Raw genomic sequence first — 15,114 nt, forward strand, 5'->3', positions numbered from 1 at the left:
CACTAATCACAACTTTACACATTTATATTTACTATTTAATTTAATTTATTTTTTCTCCTCAATTTCTATTCAGATTCTACCATATCACCTTACAAATATTTGATACAAAAATTTAACTTTTTGAGAAAGTTAAATACAGTGAAAGTAAAAAAATTCACATTTTCATTAAAAAGTGCCTAATTTACCTTTGACTTCAAATGTCAGAGCTAGAAATGGTCTTTATCTTTTGATAATGCCATGTGGGACAAGACCATGAATTATTGTCATTTTGGAAGCATTAGTTAAGGCCTTTATCATTGATACGATTAGTTATGAAATTCATTATATTGTAACCTGAACTATATAGTTATGAAATTCATTTCAATGCTTTTTAATTATAAGCATAATCAAAAAAAATTATTGAGTAGCTATTTCTATTACCTCGTAAACTCGCGAGATATTAGCTGAGTGGTCCCCGTCATCTAAGAAACTGAGGTCCCTTGTTTGGAAGCCGTTGTGAAAATAGGCACATCTTCGATCCCCTTTTATGTCGGGAATTTATAAGTCTTTAGATTTGTCATTCATGGGTATCCAATGAAGGTGTTTCACAAGCATCAAACTCTTACGAGATGAGTTTGGTAGGTTGCCGAAGACAACATAAAGTTAAGGTGTTCCTCTATATCCGCATTTTTGCCAATATATGTCACTAAAATTATAAATTTTCATATTATAAATCCTTACACTACCAATTTTAGTCATACGCCACTAAATGTGCGTTAAGGCATTTAATTACCATGCATTAAAATATATTTAGTGATAAACTATATTTAGAGTGTGTTTGGCATACAAGCTTATATGAGCTTATGAGAGCTTAAGCTTATTTTTTTCATAAGCTCCAGCTTCTAGCATTGTTTGATAGAAAAATATTGCAGAGCTTATGAAGAAAATAAGCTATGGAAATATAAGCTAGTCGAAGTAGCTTATGCAAATAAGTTAGGAAGCTTATGGAAGTAAAATTACATTATTAACCCCTAAATCATTATTTATCACTTATTTTTGGTTCTTTTATGTCATTTTACGTTTTTTGTCCTTTTATGTCCCCGCGATGGTAGTTTAGCGGTTGGGGGACATGTAGCATAAAGCGAAAGCGGTGGTCATGGGTTCAATCCCTGCCCCATGTCCCTTGAGTTACACGATTTTCCTCTCACATGTTGATCGTGGGCTCGGTTGGTGTGGGGCTGCCAGATGGTCGGTTTTACCCTTTGTTTTTACTTTACCAAACACTTGTAAAACATAAACTTCAACTTCTAGCTTAAAAAATAAGTTTAAGCTACAAGCTCCAACTACAAGCTAGTTTAATCGAAATACATGTATAGTTAAATAATGGGGGTATAACTTATAAGGATAATCACGTTCATATTAACTAGTGACTTTATATCAAAACTAATGATATACTCTTAACTGCATTTAATCATACATATTGTCAGATCGATAAGTTTCAAGTCATGGATCAATTTATTCTACCCATGACCACGGTTGCAAAACTTGCTACTCTGAGAGTAATCTGTTGAAACTTTGAAGGGGTAATTGAAAATTGAGGATTAATCGGGGATTAATCTGATTGGACTTTTGCAAATTTAAATAACGAATTTCAAAATAATATATGTAAATATTGAAGAAAATTATAAACATAAACTTTAACATTTAACATAATTGTTTAAAACATAAATATAATCATTCATTTGTTCAAAAACTCTTATTATTGTGTAAATTCATATTAAAATATTGTCTAAATTTGACTTTGGCTAATAAATCTTATTTTGACTTATTAAGGGACGTTAACTGATTTCTGAAAAAGAAACAATTAGGAATTAATAGGGAGTAATATGAGTTTTTTTTTCTACCCTTAACTAAAAAACATAACGGACTAATAAAACTTGGTGATGTTTATTTCGCCTTAGTAAACGTACCAAAACAAACAGGCTAATAGCTTCTTGTTGGTGGTGTATACAACTACTGTAAAACCTAACACATATCATCCAAATCATCTTCCTTCACATCTGAATTTTCTTAATTTATAAGTAAATTTCTTCTTGTGTTACTAATTCTGTTACAATTTTCTATAAATTATAATTATGGCGACCAATGGCTTATCTTCTCCGGTCAGTTAGTTTACTTTTATATGTTTTTATAGATTATCGATGGATAGATCGTATCGTTTTATTACTTCATTTGATTTAATTATAATTATAATTATAATTATAATTTTAATTTAATTGAGTGTATTTGAATTTCTGATCAGAGAGATGAAGATAGGTCTATTACTACAGAAGTCAGTTTGGATAAAATTAAACGACAACTGGCATCCGGGTCGGGTAAAACCCTTTTACAAGGTCCACTTCTCAAACGATCTGAAACGGTACTTCATTTTATTCTTTGTTAGTCTCTACTTTAATAAATACGGAGTACTGTATTTGTTAGTTAAAATTAAAATTAAAATTAAATTAAAATTTAAATCTTCTCTTGTGAATATGTATATGCTACTTTAGTTACACGGAATTGAAACCCTAATTCTAGATATTTAAGTATTGGATGTAAGTACTTTAATTTAGACTAATTAAAAATAAAAATTTATAGAAATTAGGTGATTGATTGATTAATGCATCTTGAAATTTGGGAGTAGTGTAAGTTTAGAACCTGTGTGACCCAATGCTTGTTGTTTGCAACAGTTTATAGGAAATTTGTGTGAAATTAAGAAATTGGATGCACGGTATGTCATCTAATCTGATTGCGAAATGGTTACAACCTAGTAGTGTGAATGTGCTTGACATTTTTATTAATTTTTTATTTTTTGAACAGTAGTATGGGATCACCTAGGGTGACTTAATCACCCACGTGTTCATCTACCACAGTTGCATAACTCGCCCCAACTGCTGCCCAGGAGGAAACCCGGCCCAATCCGAGGGTATGGGCGGTAAAACCCCCCATCCCATTCCCCACTGCCCCTGCAACGCGATGTGCGGAAGGCACCCTTGGGTGGAATTCAAGGTAAAGGGGCAACCTTGTGTGCAATGCTGCACCCCACGGGAGTCGAACTCCTGACCTCTCACTAAGAAAGGCAGACCACTATCACATGAGCTACAACACAAGGTTATGTGCTCGATATATTTGATAGGATCAAAGAAACTAATATTAAAGTAATCTGTGTTTAATTGGAAACATTTGGCGCTTACCTACTAAACTAAGCACGCTATTTATATCATTTCATTTTGTTTGAGATCATCTTTGATCTACATGATACAACAAAATTGAAAACATAAATGAGATGAGTGCTAAATTGATGAGGTCATATGCGCGCTAAATTGATTAGGTCATATGTTATGATAATGTATCACAGCTTTGGTGATAACACATTGAGCTATATGACAATATAGTTCGAATAACAAATAAAATTTTAGTTATTTATTTTTTTATTTTTTTTATTTTTTATAATTTTATAAGCGATATGCTAAGAAGTTAGCAAGCACTACCTAACTGAATCTTGGATACTTGCGCCATTCTTTGGGTCTTCATAAATTAAGAATTTTTGGCGTTCTTCGCGCAAGGTGCCCTTGTAACGTTCATGAGATATTTGTGTAATTTCTCAGTTGGTCTTTATATTGACATCACAAACAACTATCATGAATATTAAATATGATCTGTTATAACATATGATAATATAGTGTTATTTATCTGTTTATTCTGACCTATAGCTCAACTGTTAATTTGTAATAGTTAAGGAAATGGAACGAAAGATGGGTGATCCTCGACCCTACAACAGGAAGAATGGAATACAAGTAAGATGCTATGCATTAATTACTTTCATTCATTAACATATTTTTCATATTCAAGTGTGTATTTTATAACAATTATAAATATAAATGTCCGCAGAATCAGGAGAAATGATCCAACTGTCAAAGGGATAATCTCATTCGACGCAAATAGCACAATCATGACATCACCTTATAACTTCCAGTAAGATCACTACTGAACATTATAATATCCATCTGAAAGGCATATGTTAGGCCTTAAATGATTACTAATCAATATTTCGTGGGTTTTTTTTTTTTTTTTTTTTTTTTTTCAGTGGACTGCCAAAATATGATAACTGCATTATTTGTATCCTCCATATGTGCACATTATTTTTCGGATTTAAGGATTATCATTAACTTTTCTATGTTGTTATAGTGTTTTAAACATGATTAAAATAGATACATGCATACCTTGACTTGCATTATTAGATATTGCAACACCACAGAAGAAAGAATATTTCCTCTGCGCTGAAACTCCAGGTGCAGCTAGAGCTTGGGTGGCAACATTGCAGTGAGTTAATGCTTTCATATTGTTGATTATATTCTTGTGTGGGCCCTGTTTCGCTGGGTCAAAAAGCAAACGAACGAAATTTTTTTAAAAAAATACCCCTGCGTACAGTTCGTACACAACACTGTTCACAGGGGTGCCTTAGTAATGCAACATGGTGCACAATTACTATAGTGAGTAATACTTACAGAATTTCAATCATTTTGTTAGTATATTATTACAAACTGATGTATGTTTTTTTACCATGTAAACAAACAATAGTGCAACACAGCTGGTATTAAGGGCCCATAAAGAGGCTGTGAACTCGTTAGCCGGAAACAGTAATGCAACGTTAGGGACGGTATCTGCTGTTGTTGCTGCTGCAAATTCAACCGCTTTGAAATCTTCCAAAGAAATCGAAGCGGCATTGCAGATTGCAAGGAGGAATGCTTTGGGATCTGTGATGAACAAACCACTCGATGGCCCATTGGATGATTTGACCATCATGAAGGTACCAAACAACATATTGGCAGTACCCGAAGGTCAAAAACAGTTGTAAAAGCTATAAAATCATAGTCAAAAACAGTTGTAAAAGTTATAAAATAATAGTTATAGGGTGCATTTGATTACCTCTTAATTGAATGGTTCAGTGCTGAATTGATTCAGCATTCAACGCGTTTGTTTGTGACCTCTGATTGACATATGGTGCTAAATGGTTTAAAATTCAGTGTTGAACCATTAAGAGCTGAAATATTCTCTTAACCATTAAGTACCTAAATTTTATGTAATATTCTCTTTAAATTATACCGAGAACACTTATTAAACAACAATATTTTCTTTTCTAATCATGCAAAAGGTTAATAAGGTAATTTTACATCATTCATATTGTTCATTCAAAATGATTATCAAACATGTTATTGTCATTCAGAACAACTTTATTCAAAACTTTTCAATCATTTAGATTATGAACCATTCAACACTAAATCATTCAGTCTTATAGCCATAGTTTGGTAATACAATATGAATAGAATTGATAAGTAATGTAATTTTTTTATAGGAGACACTGCGAGTAAAAGATGAGGAGTTACAAAATTTAGCAAGGGATATTCGCGCAAGGGATTCAACGATAAAAGAGATAGCAGAGAAACTAACCGAGACAGCTCAAGCAGCTGAGGGTGCAGCATCTGCAGCTCATACGATGAATGAGCAACGGAGAATTGCAACTTCAGAAGTTGATCGATTAAAAAACGAGTTGGAAAAGCAGACATTGTCTTACAGTTCAAAGGTTAGATTCATGTTCAACAATTTTCTTTAAATTGGTTTTAGAGTTCAAGTGGGCCGTACAGACAGGTTGGATTAGATTAGGCGGCTCAGGTTGAACTGAATTCTATCCAATCTTTTTAACTACTTAGTATTAGTATGTCAAACACTTTGGTAAAATATGGCCTGTTTTTTTAAAGTAAATTGGTTAAAAATCAACTTTAACATGCAGTGTGTACTATTATTATATGATGATTTTTATGAATGCAATGTTGGTTTTATAGATAAGAGATGTTGAGGAAAAGATGGCGGTTTTAAGCAAAGAACGAGAGGAACTCACGAAACAAAGAGACTCGTCTCATCAGGAGGCACTTTTATGGCGTTCGGAGCTTGCGAAAGCTCGGGAACGTGTAGTCATTTTGGAAGGAGCTGTTGTACGGGCCGAAGAGAAGGTTCGGGTTAAGGATGCAGAGTCTGAATCTGCAATAAAAGAAGCAACAGAGAAAGAGGCCGCTGCAAGAAAGGAAAATCAAGAGCTTTTGGCGTACATTAATGTTTTACAATTACAACTTCAAAGGTTTGATAAGCTTATTGAACCACATTGCTAATTTGCTATACTATGCTTATTAGGTCAAAGTGGGTAATTTTGTAGAGAGTTGTCTAAGTTTGTCCCCAACCAATTTTGGTGGTTCAAATATGATTACTAAAATTATATAATTTCATTAATGTTCTCTTTTAAATAAAATGATATAGTATGTCTTGTGTATTAGCTGGCTATACACGTTTACGAACCCGTAGTCGACCCACTAAATGGGTTGAAACTTCCATCTCAACCATAGCCTTGTGTTACTTTTGTACGTGACATTTATGGTTTGTTAGCTGTAGAAATACTGAACAAGTCATTTGAACTTATTGTTCAAATTTGACTTCTTTTATTAAATTCTTTTTAAATTTTAATGTGCCAAATATTATTGTGTCATTCTATCTATTTGACATGTTTCCCTCTTAGATTTTAGAAATTGTTTCTACTCCCATTTGACCCAATTTGATAATAAAAAAAGATGACTACATTGACTCTTATAAAAACAAGTCTAAATTGTTCCCTCTACCGTAGCCAATGTTGCATAAGTCACTATCTTCGGGACCTTTTCAGGGAGTACTCGGATGTTGACCAAGACACCAAGTTTGAGTATGACTAATTTTGACCGAGTGTTGACCGATTTTTCGAGTAATCTTGTGTTTTGGCCGGATTTTGACCGATTTTTCTAGTAATTCCGAGTTTGACAAAGTACTCGCCGAGTAATTCCGAGTCCTGCAATACCGACCGTAGGCTTTTGTTGATGCGTTATTTATGTTTTGTTAGCAGGCAGGAAGAAAATACTAAGCAAGTAATGACGGAAAGAGTTGAGTCTTGTTCAGATGCTCAGCCTCTGACTAAACACGTGCATCCATCTGAAGAAAATGTGGATAAAGCATGTGTTAATGATTCCAGAAATATTTCAGTATCAGAAAGAAGTTTAGTTCACCCGTCACCATCGATAGATCAAACGGGCCCAATTGGTGACGGTGAATGGAACGATATAGAGGCAACAGAAGCAAGAATAGCAGATGTTAGAGAAATTACACCCGATACTGAAGGAAATAGTTTGGATATTCCAGTTTTCTTGCAGCCAAATGATGGTCAGCAGCAGGATGGAAATGCGTACCATCCCGATGTTCAAACATTTAGACAATCAGATGGTACACAATCGGAACAAACAACGGATACCTATCATCAGCCTTAGATGTATTTCTGTTTGTTCTAAAGGGAAAAAAAAAAATCATGTTTTTGTTGTTACTGAACTGACTTGATTTGGTGTGAATCAGTTGTGAAAATATTAATAGAGTGAGTTAAAAGGTTAAATTTACTGACTGGTTTCTGAATAGACTGACATATTTGGATACTCGGTTATCATGTATTGTGCAGATTCACTCTCAACTGTAATAATAGATGTTGGTGATGTTTATGCTCTTGAGATTATTTTAATTCGGGAATTGGTTGTTCATGTCTTTGATAAATTCTGGTTGTTTCGGAAAATAATCAAGAAGATGGTCAGAACCGATGATGGTCAACACACCTTTATTCTTTTTGACTGTATAGTCATATAAAGGTGGAGTGGAAGCTAAATTTTGTTAGTTTTATAGAATGAATATTAACTACAAAAAGTTTGTTTGATTCAATGTTAAGTTGGATCTAAGGTCATATAATGAAGAATGAGGTGTGAGTTAATCTCTTATCAAAATAATGTAGTTTTATTTAGGTTCTATACCCAAGTTAGGTACATGACTGCCATATGTTCCCTTTCCTCTTTCAATATAGGCAATAGGAACTGAAACTTTTGATAAAAAGTTACAGTAATAAACATGATTCTTACCATTTTCAGTTCAACTTGTACACAAAGTGCGTTAACCATCAACATGTCATCTAATACTGATCTTACTTGAGGTGATACCTCAACTCCTAAACCAAGATGATAATTAGATTAGACCATGGTACTAATATAACAATACGAAGATCAGGGAGAACCAAAAACTTCATTGTTCTCTTTAATCATTATCAACACAGAAGGAGAAGAAAAAAGTAGCAACTATGTTCCTTGTTATGGCTTGTTATGTGATTTACATGATTACATTTTTCTTAATTGAAGTTTTTACTGATTACCTCTACCATACACCGACCACTCCTGCTAGTAATATACCAAGAATGAATTAACCCGTTAACGGTTTCTGTTAATGATGTCAGATTTGTGATGACACTGCCGGGCGTTGTTCTATGTCAGCAGGACCGCTCATGGTTTCACTATCCATGCTGGCGGTGCGGCTCTTCCTGTTCCTTCGTTCCTGTTTCCAAAGTCAAACATGTTAATTTGGTCAAAGTAACGTATTAGAAGATATCACCATCAGTCTAGATTTACCTAAGGTTGGTTATAATAAAAACCAACTTTATGGTAAGACAAATAAGAAATATTGTCAAAGCAACACATGGCAATTTTTGTGAGGAGATCTTGATGCACGAGTTGCCAAACACCACCCTTTCATTATTCTTTAATTGTTTTACCATAAGCTCAGCCTTACTTAAACCAACCGTTAGTTTACCATAAGACATAAGTGATATTAACTTTTTCCTATAGAACCATAATGTGCTACAAATTAAACATTGTGTATCCATTTTGTATTTTTCTGAGTCGTTATGCGTGTCTTTTTACCTTTAATTGTTCAAGAGACGGGGGATTTTTTCCATATCCGAAGATTTTAAGAGAAAACTTCAATTAAATGGTCTATATGAACATATGAAGGTTTTAATTATAAACTAAAGTTCAAATGAAAATAATTAAAACTCAATTCAGCCATAACTAAGTAATGTTACTCCTTTTTGATCCATAACTATGGTGCATATCTAATTAATGGTTTGCAGTTTGCTTAATTCTTCATTATAATAACTTGAAATAAGGAAAGCTATAAGTCTACAATATCTAAGTCGGTATGGGAAATTTGTCTAGGGCTAGTAAAGGTGAAAATTAGTAGTGGTACCTCACGATATGCGAAATCAGCATCAAGCATTCTCACAACGTGACTCATCTTAGGTCGTTTTTCTGAGTCAGGATCAACACATTTAAGTGCCACCAAAAGTGCACGTTTTAGAGCATGTGTTGATGGCTTCGGGTCAAGATTTGGGTCTATAACTTCCTCCGCTTTTCGGTTGCCCACCATCATTTTCAGCCACTCAACAAGATTCACCTGTCATAAGTTATTTACACAAAAAAAAAAAAAAAAAGGAAAATATATATATATATATATATTATCACAATACTAGTCTAATGATTTCTTATGTTGTATGCATTGAAGAAACATGTAACAAGGCTTTAACCAGTTCAAACCATTTGATACATTCAGGCTCAGTTTGTATCTATCTCTTTTTTATTTATTCAATTAAGGTCAACCATAACCCAAATTGGCCCATTCATAAGTAAATAGGCTGAAATTATAACCTTTAGTACTCTGTAATAATAGGACACTTTTTAAACAAGCATTAATATATGGATTTTTTTAACGATAGTCCTAAGGGTTGTTGTTAACGGGCTTTAAACCATTGTACATAACGGTATTTATTACTTATAAAATGACGGTTATCAAGTTGTACAATACTTCAAAGTGCGTTAACGACCGCCCTAACGATTGTCTTTAGAAAAATCTTTAATATATTAGTACCCTTTAGTACCTCATTAGCAACGCGATTGTAGTCCACTGGATCTCGTCCAGTTACGGCTTCTAGAAGGAGCACACCGAAGCTATAAATATCACTCTTTTCATTTAACATGCCCGTATTGGCATACTCTGGAGCCACGTAACTAAACATTAAAAAGATTACTTAGTTTTAACACTAGTATTAAATCAATCCATATTCAGCCCACATTATGTATAATGGAACAGATGTTAAAAAAGATTTCAAAAATTACCCAAATGTCCCCATTACTCGGGTATTTATGTGACTTTCTCCTGAATCCAAAAGCTTCGCCAAACCAAAGTCAGAAAGCTTGCCGTTGAAGTCATGATCGATCAAAATATTGCTAGATTTTATGTCTCGATGCACAACCTTTGGTTCTATAGCTTCATGCAAGTAAGAAAGTCTACAAAAGAATACATAGTTTGAATGACTAGTGACCAATTCATAGAGAAGACAAGTATATATTACTGGTGGCAAGATGGGTGGGGCGGTAACATGTAAATGTTCATGGGTTAGGATTGCAGTCACCCACAAACAATTTGTGCCCATTTTCTGAATTTGAGGATAACATTATTCTTACAATAATAATCTTAACTTTTGAATATAAACGATTTAGGAGATTGCATGCGTTAAAAATAGACTTTGGGAGACTTTAACACGTTTGACCAAGTGGACTTTGTTCCCCTTTTACCTAAATTCGAGATGACCAATTTAACCCGTATGTGAAAGAAATGTAGTGCACAACCCAAATCAACTCACTCATAAGTACATGGGTAGAAATAGCCACCTTCGGTACACATCCAAACGATTGAACTAGATGATTCACTTACGCTTTCGCAATACAAAGAAGGACCTTCATGCGAGCTTCCCAAGTAAGAGCACCACATTCACTAACGTCTCCATGAAGCCATTGTTCCAAGTTTCCATTGTCCACATATTCATAAACAAGCATCCTACATCATTTTCAAACATAAAAAAAGAATAATCTAAACACGACAACAATAACGAAAATTCGCACCTAATTGTATTTAATCGAAAAAAGTAACGTACCTCTGTGTCCCTTCTATACAATAGCCTAAAAGCCGCACAAGATTCTTGTGTCGAACATGTCCTATAGCTTCCACTTCAACTCTAAACTCTTTCTCGGCCTGCCCCCTATGCAAAAACGCACAAAAATTTGGTATATAACATATGGAAAATGATATTTCCACTCGTTTTGATAGATCCACTAATCATGTACCACTATTTATGCACTTAGTACAAGAGTTATTGCATGATATGAGTGGAGTTATCAAAATAGTGAGTGGAAATATCATTAGCTGTGACATATTGAGAGAACAATATAACCTCAATATCAAGATGCATCCATAACCGAAAATCATACTCACAAATTGTTAAGTAGCTTCTTCACCGCTACCTGGGTCCCATTGATCAACGTACCCTTATATACAACCCCATATCCACCCTCCCCAATGACGTTTTCACTCGAGAATCTTCGTGTCGCTTGTACAAGGTCTCGTAAAGTAAACCAATGTCCCCACCCTAAATGCGAGGTGTCCGGTAACCCAACAAACGGAGACGCCATTCCTCCGCTAGGCAACGAAGACTGCTTCCGGATACTTCCGGAAGTTCCTTCTTCCCCTGATTGTGACTTATATCCCCTTTCAAACATCGAACTACTTTGACTTACATTATCAACATCACCGCCCGATTTATTAAGTCCAATTTGAAACAACATTTTTCCTGAACTTTTGCCACTCGGTTCATCACTTGTTGATGAACGGTCAAAATTATTACTATTACATGGCTCCCCAACCCGATCAACTCGTATATCTTTTGGTACATTCGGTATTTGTGGGTAGCTGTCTCTTCTTCGAGATTTTCTTTGACACATCACCCACATTGATAGGAAACATAAAAACATACATATAAATACACCAACACATAAGCAGATCAGTACCCATACATTGAGACCCATTATCGAAGTCTTTTTCGATAATTCCGAATCTAAACTCCCTAATGACATTTCGGGTAATTTTTATAACCTATAAAGTTATCTACTTTCTTGCTTCTTCATCTAATCCATCTCCTATACAGTAATCATTAAACATTGAATTGTCAACAAAACAGCAGGCCAAAACACATCAATTTAACATCATCATACAATTAAATTAACAAACTTTAATTGTCAGATTTTACAATGCAAGCAAACCCAAATTAACATCAACAAAATGACTAGGTATACAACGAAAAAATTAGAAAAGAAAAAAAAAAACATATAATGCTAATATGCTTTAACAACATAAAGGCAAAACTGGAACAGTATTACAGAACAATATTATTGCATAAAGTAAATACTAATACAAGTGTAATTACTGCTGTGATAAATTAAAGGCATTTCATATAATCAATCAGGTGTGAATGTGTGATCTGAAAAATAAAAGAAAAAAGAAAATGAGTTGAAAAAAGAAGACTTACAGCAGATGAGATTTGATGAATGTGTAAAAATATAATATAATGTTGTGAGAAACAGAGAAGAAACATAAGAAGCAGTGCACCCAAAGCCACCGAAAGACAAAATCTGAAACAAAAAGTGAGTTTGCAAGTATATTGCATATTAAATATTAGATGTACTAATCTTTTATATATATATATATCTATATAAAGATTGAGTTCCATGAGAGTAAATGTGATTTACCTCATGATATTAAATGATAGTAAAATAATTAAAAAAGTTATCATTACAATTATATATAACTTATATATAATATATAATGATTAATAAATTAAAGTAAAAATATTAAAAATTAAAATTAGCATCACTAATAACCACTTAATAACTACAACAGTAATAATACATAGATTAAATAACGAAGGACCTTTTATTATCCAGATAGTAAAATAATTTTAAAAAGTTACCATTACCATTATATATAACTTATATATAATGATTAATGATTAATAAGTTAAGGTAAAAATATTAAAAATTAAAATTACCCTCACTAAGCACTTAACTACAATAGTAATAATACATCCATTAAATAACGAAGGACCTTTTATTATCTAACATTTATTCATATGAGTGATAAAAATGTTTCATTTTCTTTCATCATAAAATATGAACTCCTTATGTAACTTCAATCATTTTATTTTCTTTTTATTAAATATCTAAATTTTAATCTTTTCATTTTCCTTATATTAAATAGATTAATTTCAATCTTTTCATATTCTTATAATAAATAACAAAGATAAGTTTTAATCTTTTCATTTTTCTTATAGTAAATAAGTTGATACAATATTACCTATAAATACTCATTATTCATTTTCACACAACTCATTTTTTCATTTTAACACATACTTTGCAAATGAACTAATTGATAATTGATAGAGTTTTATATATGTTATTTCTTCATCATCATGATCATTATGCTCATCAATTTAATAAGATTATTTCTCCATTTAGTGTCAAGTATTCATCTATCACATGAACTTTAGATTTATGTTACGGTATGACTTTATTAAGATATGATGTTATTAGTGTACATTAATATTTTTCTATTTTTATATGAAATTTATCCTTTTGATAGTTGTTTAGAGTTCATATACATGTATATTAGATATGTATGCAACTTATTTCATTGTAAGGCTTAAGTAAACAATGAAACATATATTTGAGTAATATGTTTTCTAACATAAATTGAATAATATAAGATATAAATATAGTAGAAAAAGTGATGAAATAATATAAAAATAATGTTTATCATAACTTACAAATTTTATTTTATTCTGTAAATATAAATTAATTGTCTCACCCAAATAGTGATATTATTATCAAAATTAAAATAAAAATGTTTAATAAAATGAAAGTAGAAAATGTATGTAAATGAAAGGATGAAAAAGTTTAATAACAATATTTGTAAGTCTTTTTTATTTAATTTATGTATGTATTTACGTAATGTAATATGTAATGAAGAGAAAAATTATTAAATTTGTAATTGTAACAAAATTATGAAATACTAAACTCTTCAACTTATCCTTTAATGAGTGAGAAATGTAGTTACTATGTATTATGTATAAAACTAAATATTTTTAAATATATTATAAATAGAAGAAAATGAAAAGATGTTAAAACATATATGGCACCATCAACAAACTGGTAGAGTGTTGAAAAGATGTTCAAAGTTCTCAATAACCAAATCACAAAAAAGGAACACAACTATTACTACTTCAGCCAAACACTACGAACGTAAAAAAATAGAGTAGGAAGGGTTTTGAAGATGAGAGTAGGAACGACTCGGATGAAACATCGAAAAAAGATGAAAAAGATTAATTGATAGTGGGATATTAGTATGCAAGCTGAAATAAGTTACTCCACATCAGGTTTTAGTGTTTTGCCGTTTTAAAACTACCTCGAGTTATAATGTCTATTATGTTTATTTTCTTTTATTTCTAGCTTCCGTAAATAATAATACAACTCACTGGTATTTGAGTTCAATAAAATTTTAACAATGAAATAATTTAGTTATGTGCCTTTCTGATCTCGATCTCCATAGATATGAGGGTGTTACTACTTCATTACTTGCTTTCCAAATTATGGCAAACTTTGCCTTTTCATATTTATATTAGCCAAATTGTTTGAGCCAAGCTATTTTTGACAAGCTCAACAACCACCCAAAATGTTTATTGTAACTATAAAAGTATATCTATTGAACTACCATATGTAACCGGCTGGTTGTACATCTCCAAACCTTTAAGATTTCAAACCACAAACATCATATTATTGAAATGTGGTCTAATCGTGCAACGCACGGGTCTTACCTCCTAGTTATTATCAAAAACATTAAACCAAAATGAAATAAATATGCAAATGTTATATATAACTACATATAAATATTACTATAATCTTTATAATTAATTACTTCGGAGTATAATATTTTTGATGAAGTTGCCCAACTTGTTTTTTAGTTTCAGTTTTTCTCGGAAAAAATACATACGTAATATTTTATTTTTATTATATATCTACGTATCTATAGTATCATATAAATTTTTAAATTGACGATTTCATAACTAAGGATTATTTAATCTTAAAAAAAAATTAAAAACAAATAGAAAAAATCTAACCCCATGATGATGTAATTAAAATAATTAATTGTATTTAATAAAAATGTTAACATGTTAATTGTATAATATATAAATCATTATGTACAACCTTATAATAAAACATCACATGACCATATGTACAATATTTGAAACATTATGTACAACCTTATGGT

The 15,114-nt window shown here is 32.0% G+C and overlaps 2 protein-coding genes across 3 annotated transcripts; one reads left to right on the forward strand and one right to left on the reverse strand.

Annotated features, from left to right (window-relative positions):
* Positions 1–1,955: 1,955 nt before the first annotated feature.
* Positions 1,956–7,587, forward strand: LOC139857783 (uncharacterized). Of its 2 annotated transcripts, XM_071846625.1 has the most exons (10): positions 1,956–2,141; positions 2,282–2,398; positions 3,754–3,815; positions 3,910–3,993; positions 4,106–4,137; positions 4,260–4,341; positions 4,600–4,828; positions 5,375–5,602; positions 5,862–6,154; positions 6,944–7,587. In XM_071846625.1, exons 1-10 carry the CDS (start codon positions 2,115–2,117, stop codon positions 7,359–7,361), a joined length of 1,572 nt encoding a protein of 523 aa, XP_071702726.1. In that variant the 5' UTR covers positions 1,956–2,114; the 3' UTR covers positions 7,362–7,587. The 2 variants fall into 2 exon arrangements, with proteins under 2 accessions (XP_071702726.1, XP_071702725.1); XM_071846624.1 differs by lacking the exons at positions 1,956–2,141; positions 2,282–2,398 and having other exon boundaries at positions 3,759–3,815; positions 6,941–7,587.
* Positions 7,588–8,205: 618 nt separating this feature from the next.
* On the reverse strand, positions 8,206–11,891 carry LOC139858590 (probable receptor-like protein kinase At2g42960). Its single transcript, XM_071847423.1, has 7 exons — positions 11,230–11,891; positions 10,892–10,996; positions 10,672–10,794; positions 10,074–10,244; positions 9,836–9,965; positions 9,148–9,354; positions 8,206–8,457 (listed from the first exon to the last, which is right to left on the reverse strand). Exons 1-7 carry the CDS (start codon positions 11,865–11,867, stop codon positions 8,356–8,358), a joined length of 1,476 nt encoding a protein of 491 aa, XP_071703524.1. The 5' UTR covers positions 11,868–11,891; the 3' UTR covers positions 8,206–8,355.
* Between the last annotated feature and the right edge of the window lie 3,223 nt (positions 11,892–15,114).

The sequence above is a fragment of the Rutidosis leptorrhynchoides genome, chromosome 7, assembly GCF_046630445.1.
Source record: "Rutidosis leptorrhynchoides isolate AG116_Rl617_1_P2 chromosome 7, CSIRO_AGI_Rlap_v1, whole genome shotgun sequence".
Lineage (NCBI taxonomy): Eukaryota > Viridiplantae > Streptophyta > Magnoliopsida > Asterales > Asteraceae > Rutidosis > Rutidosis leptorrhynchoides.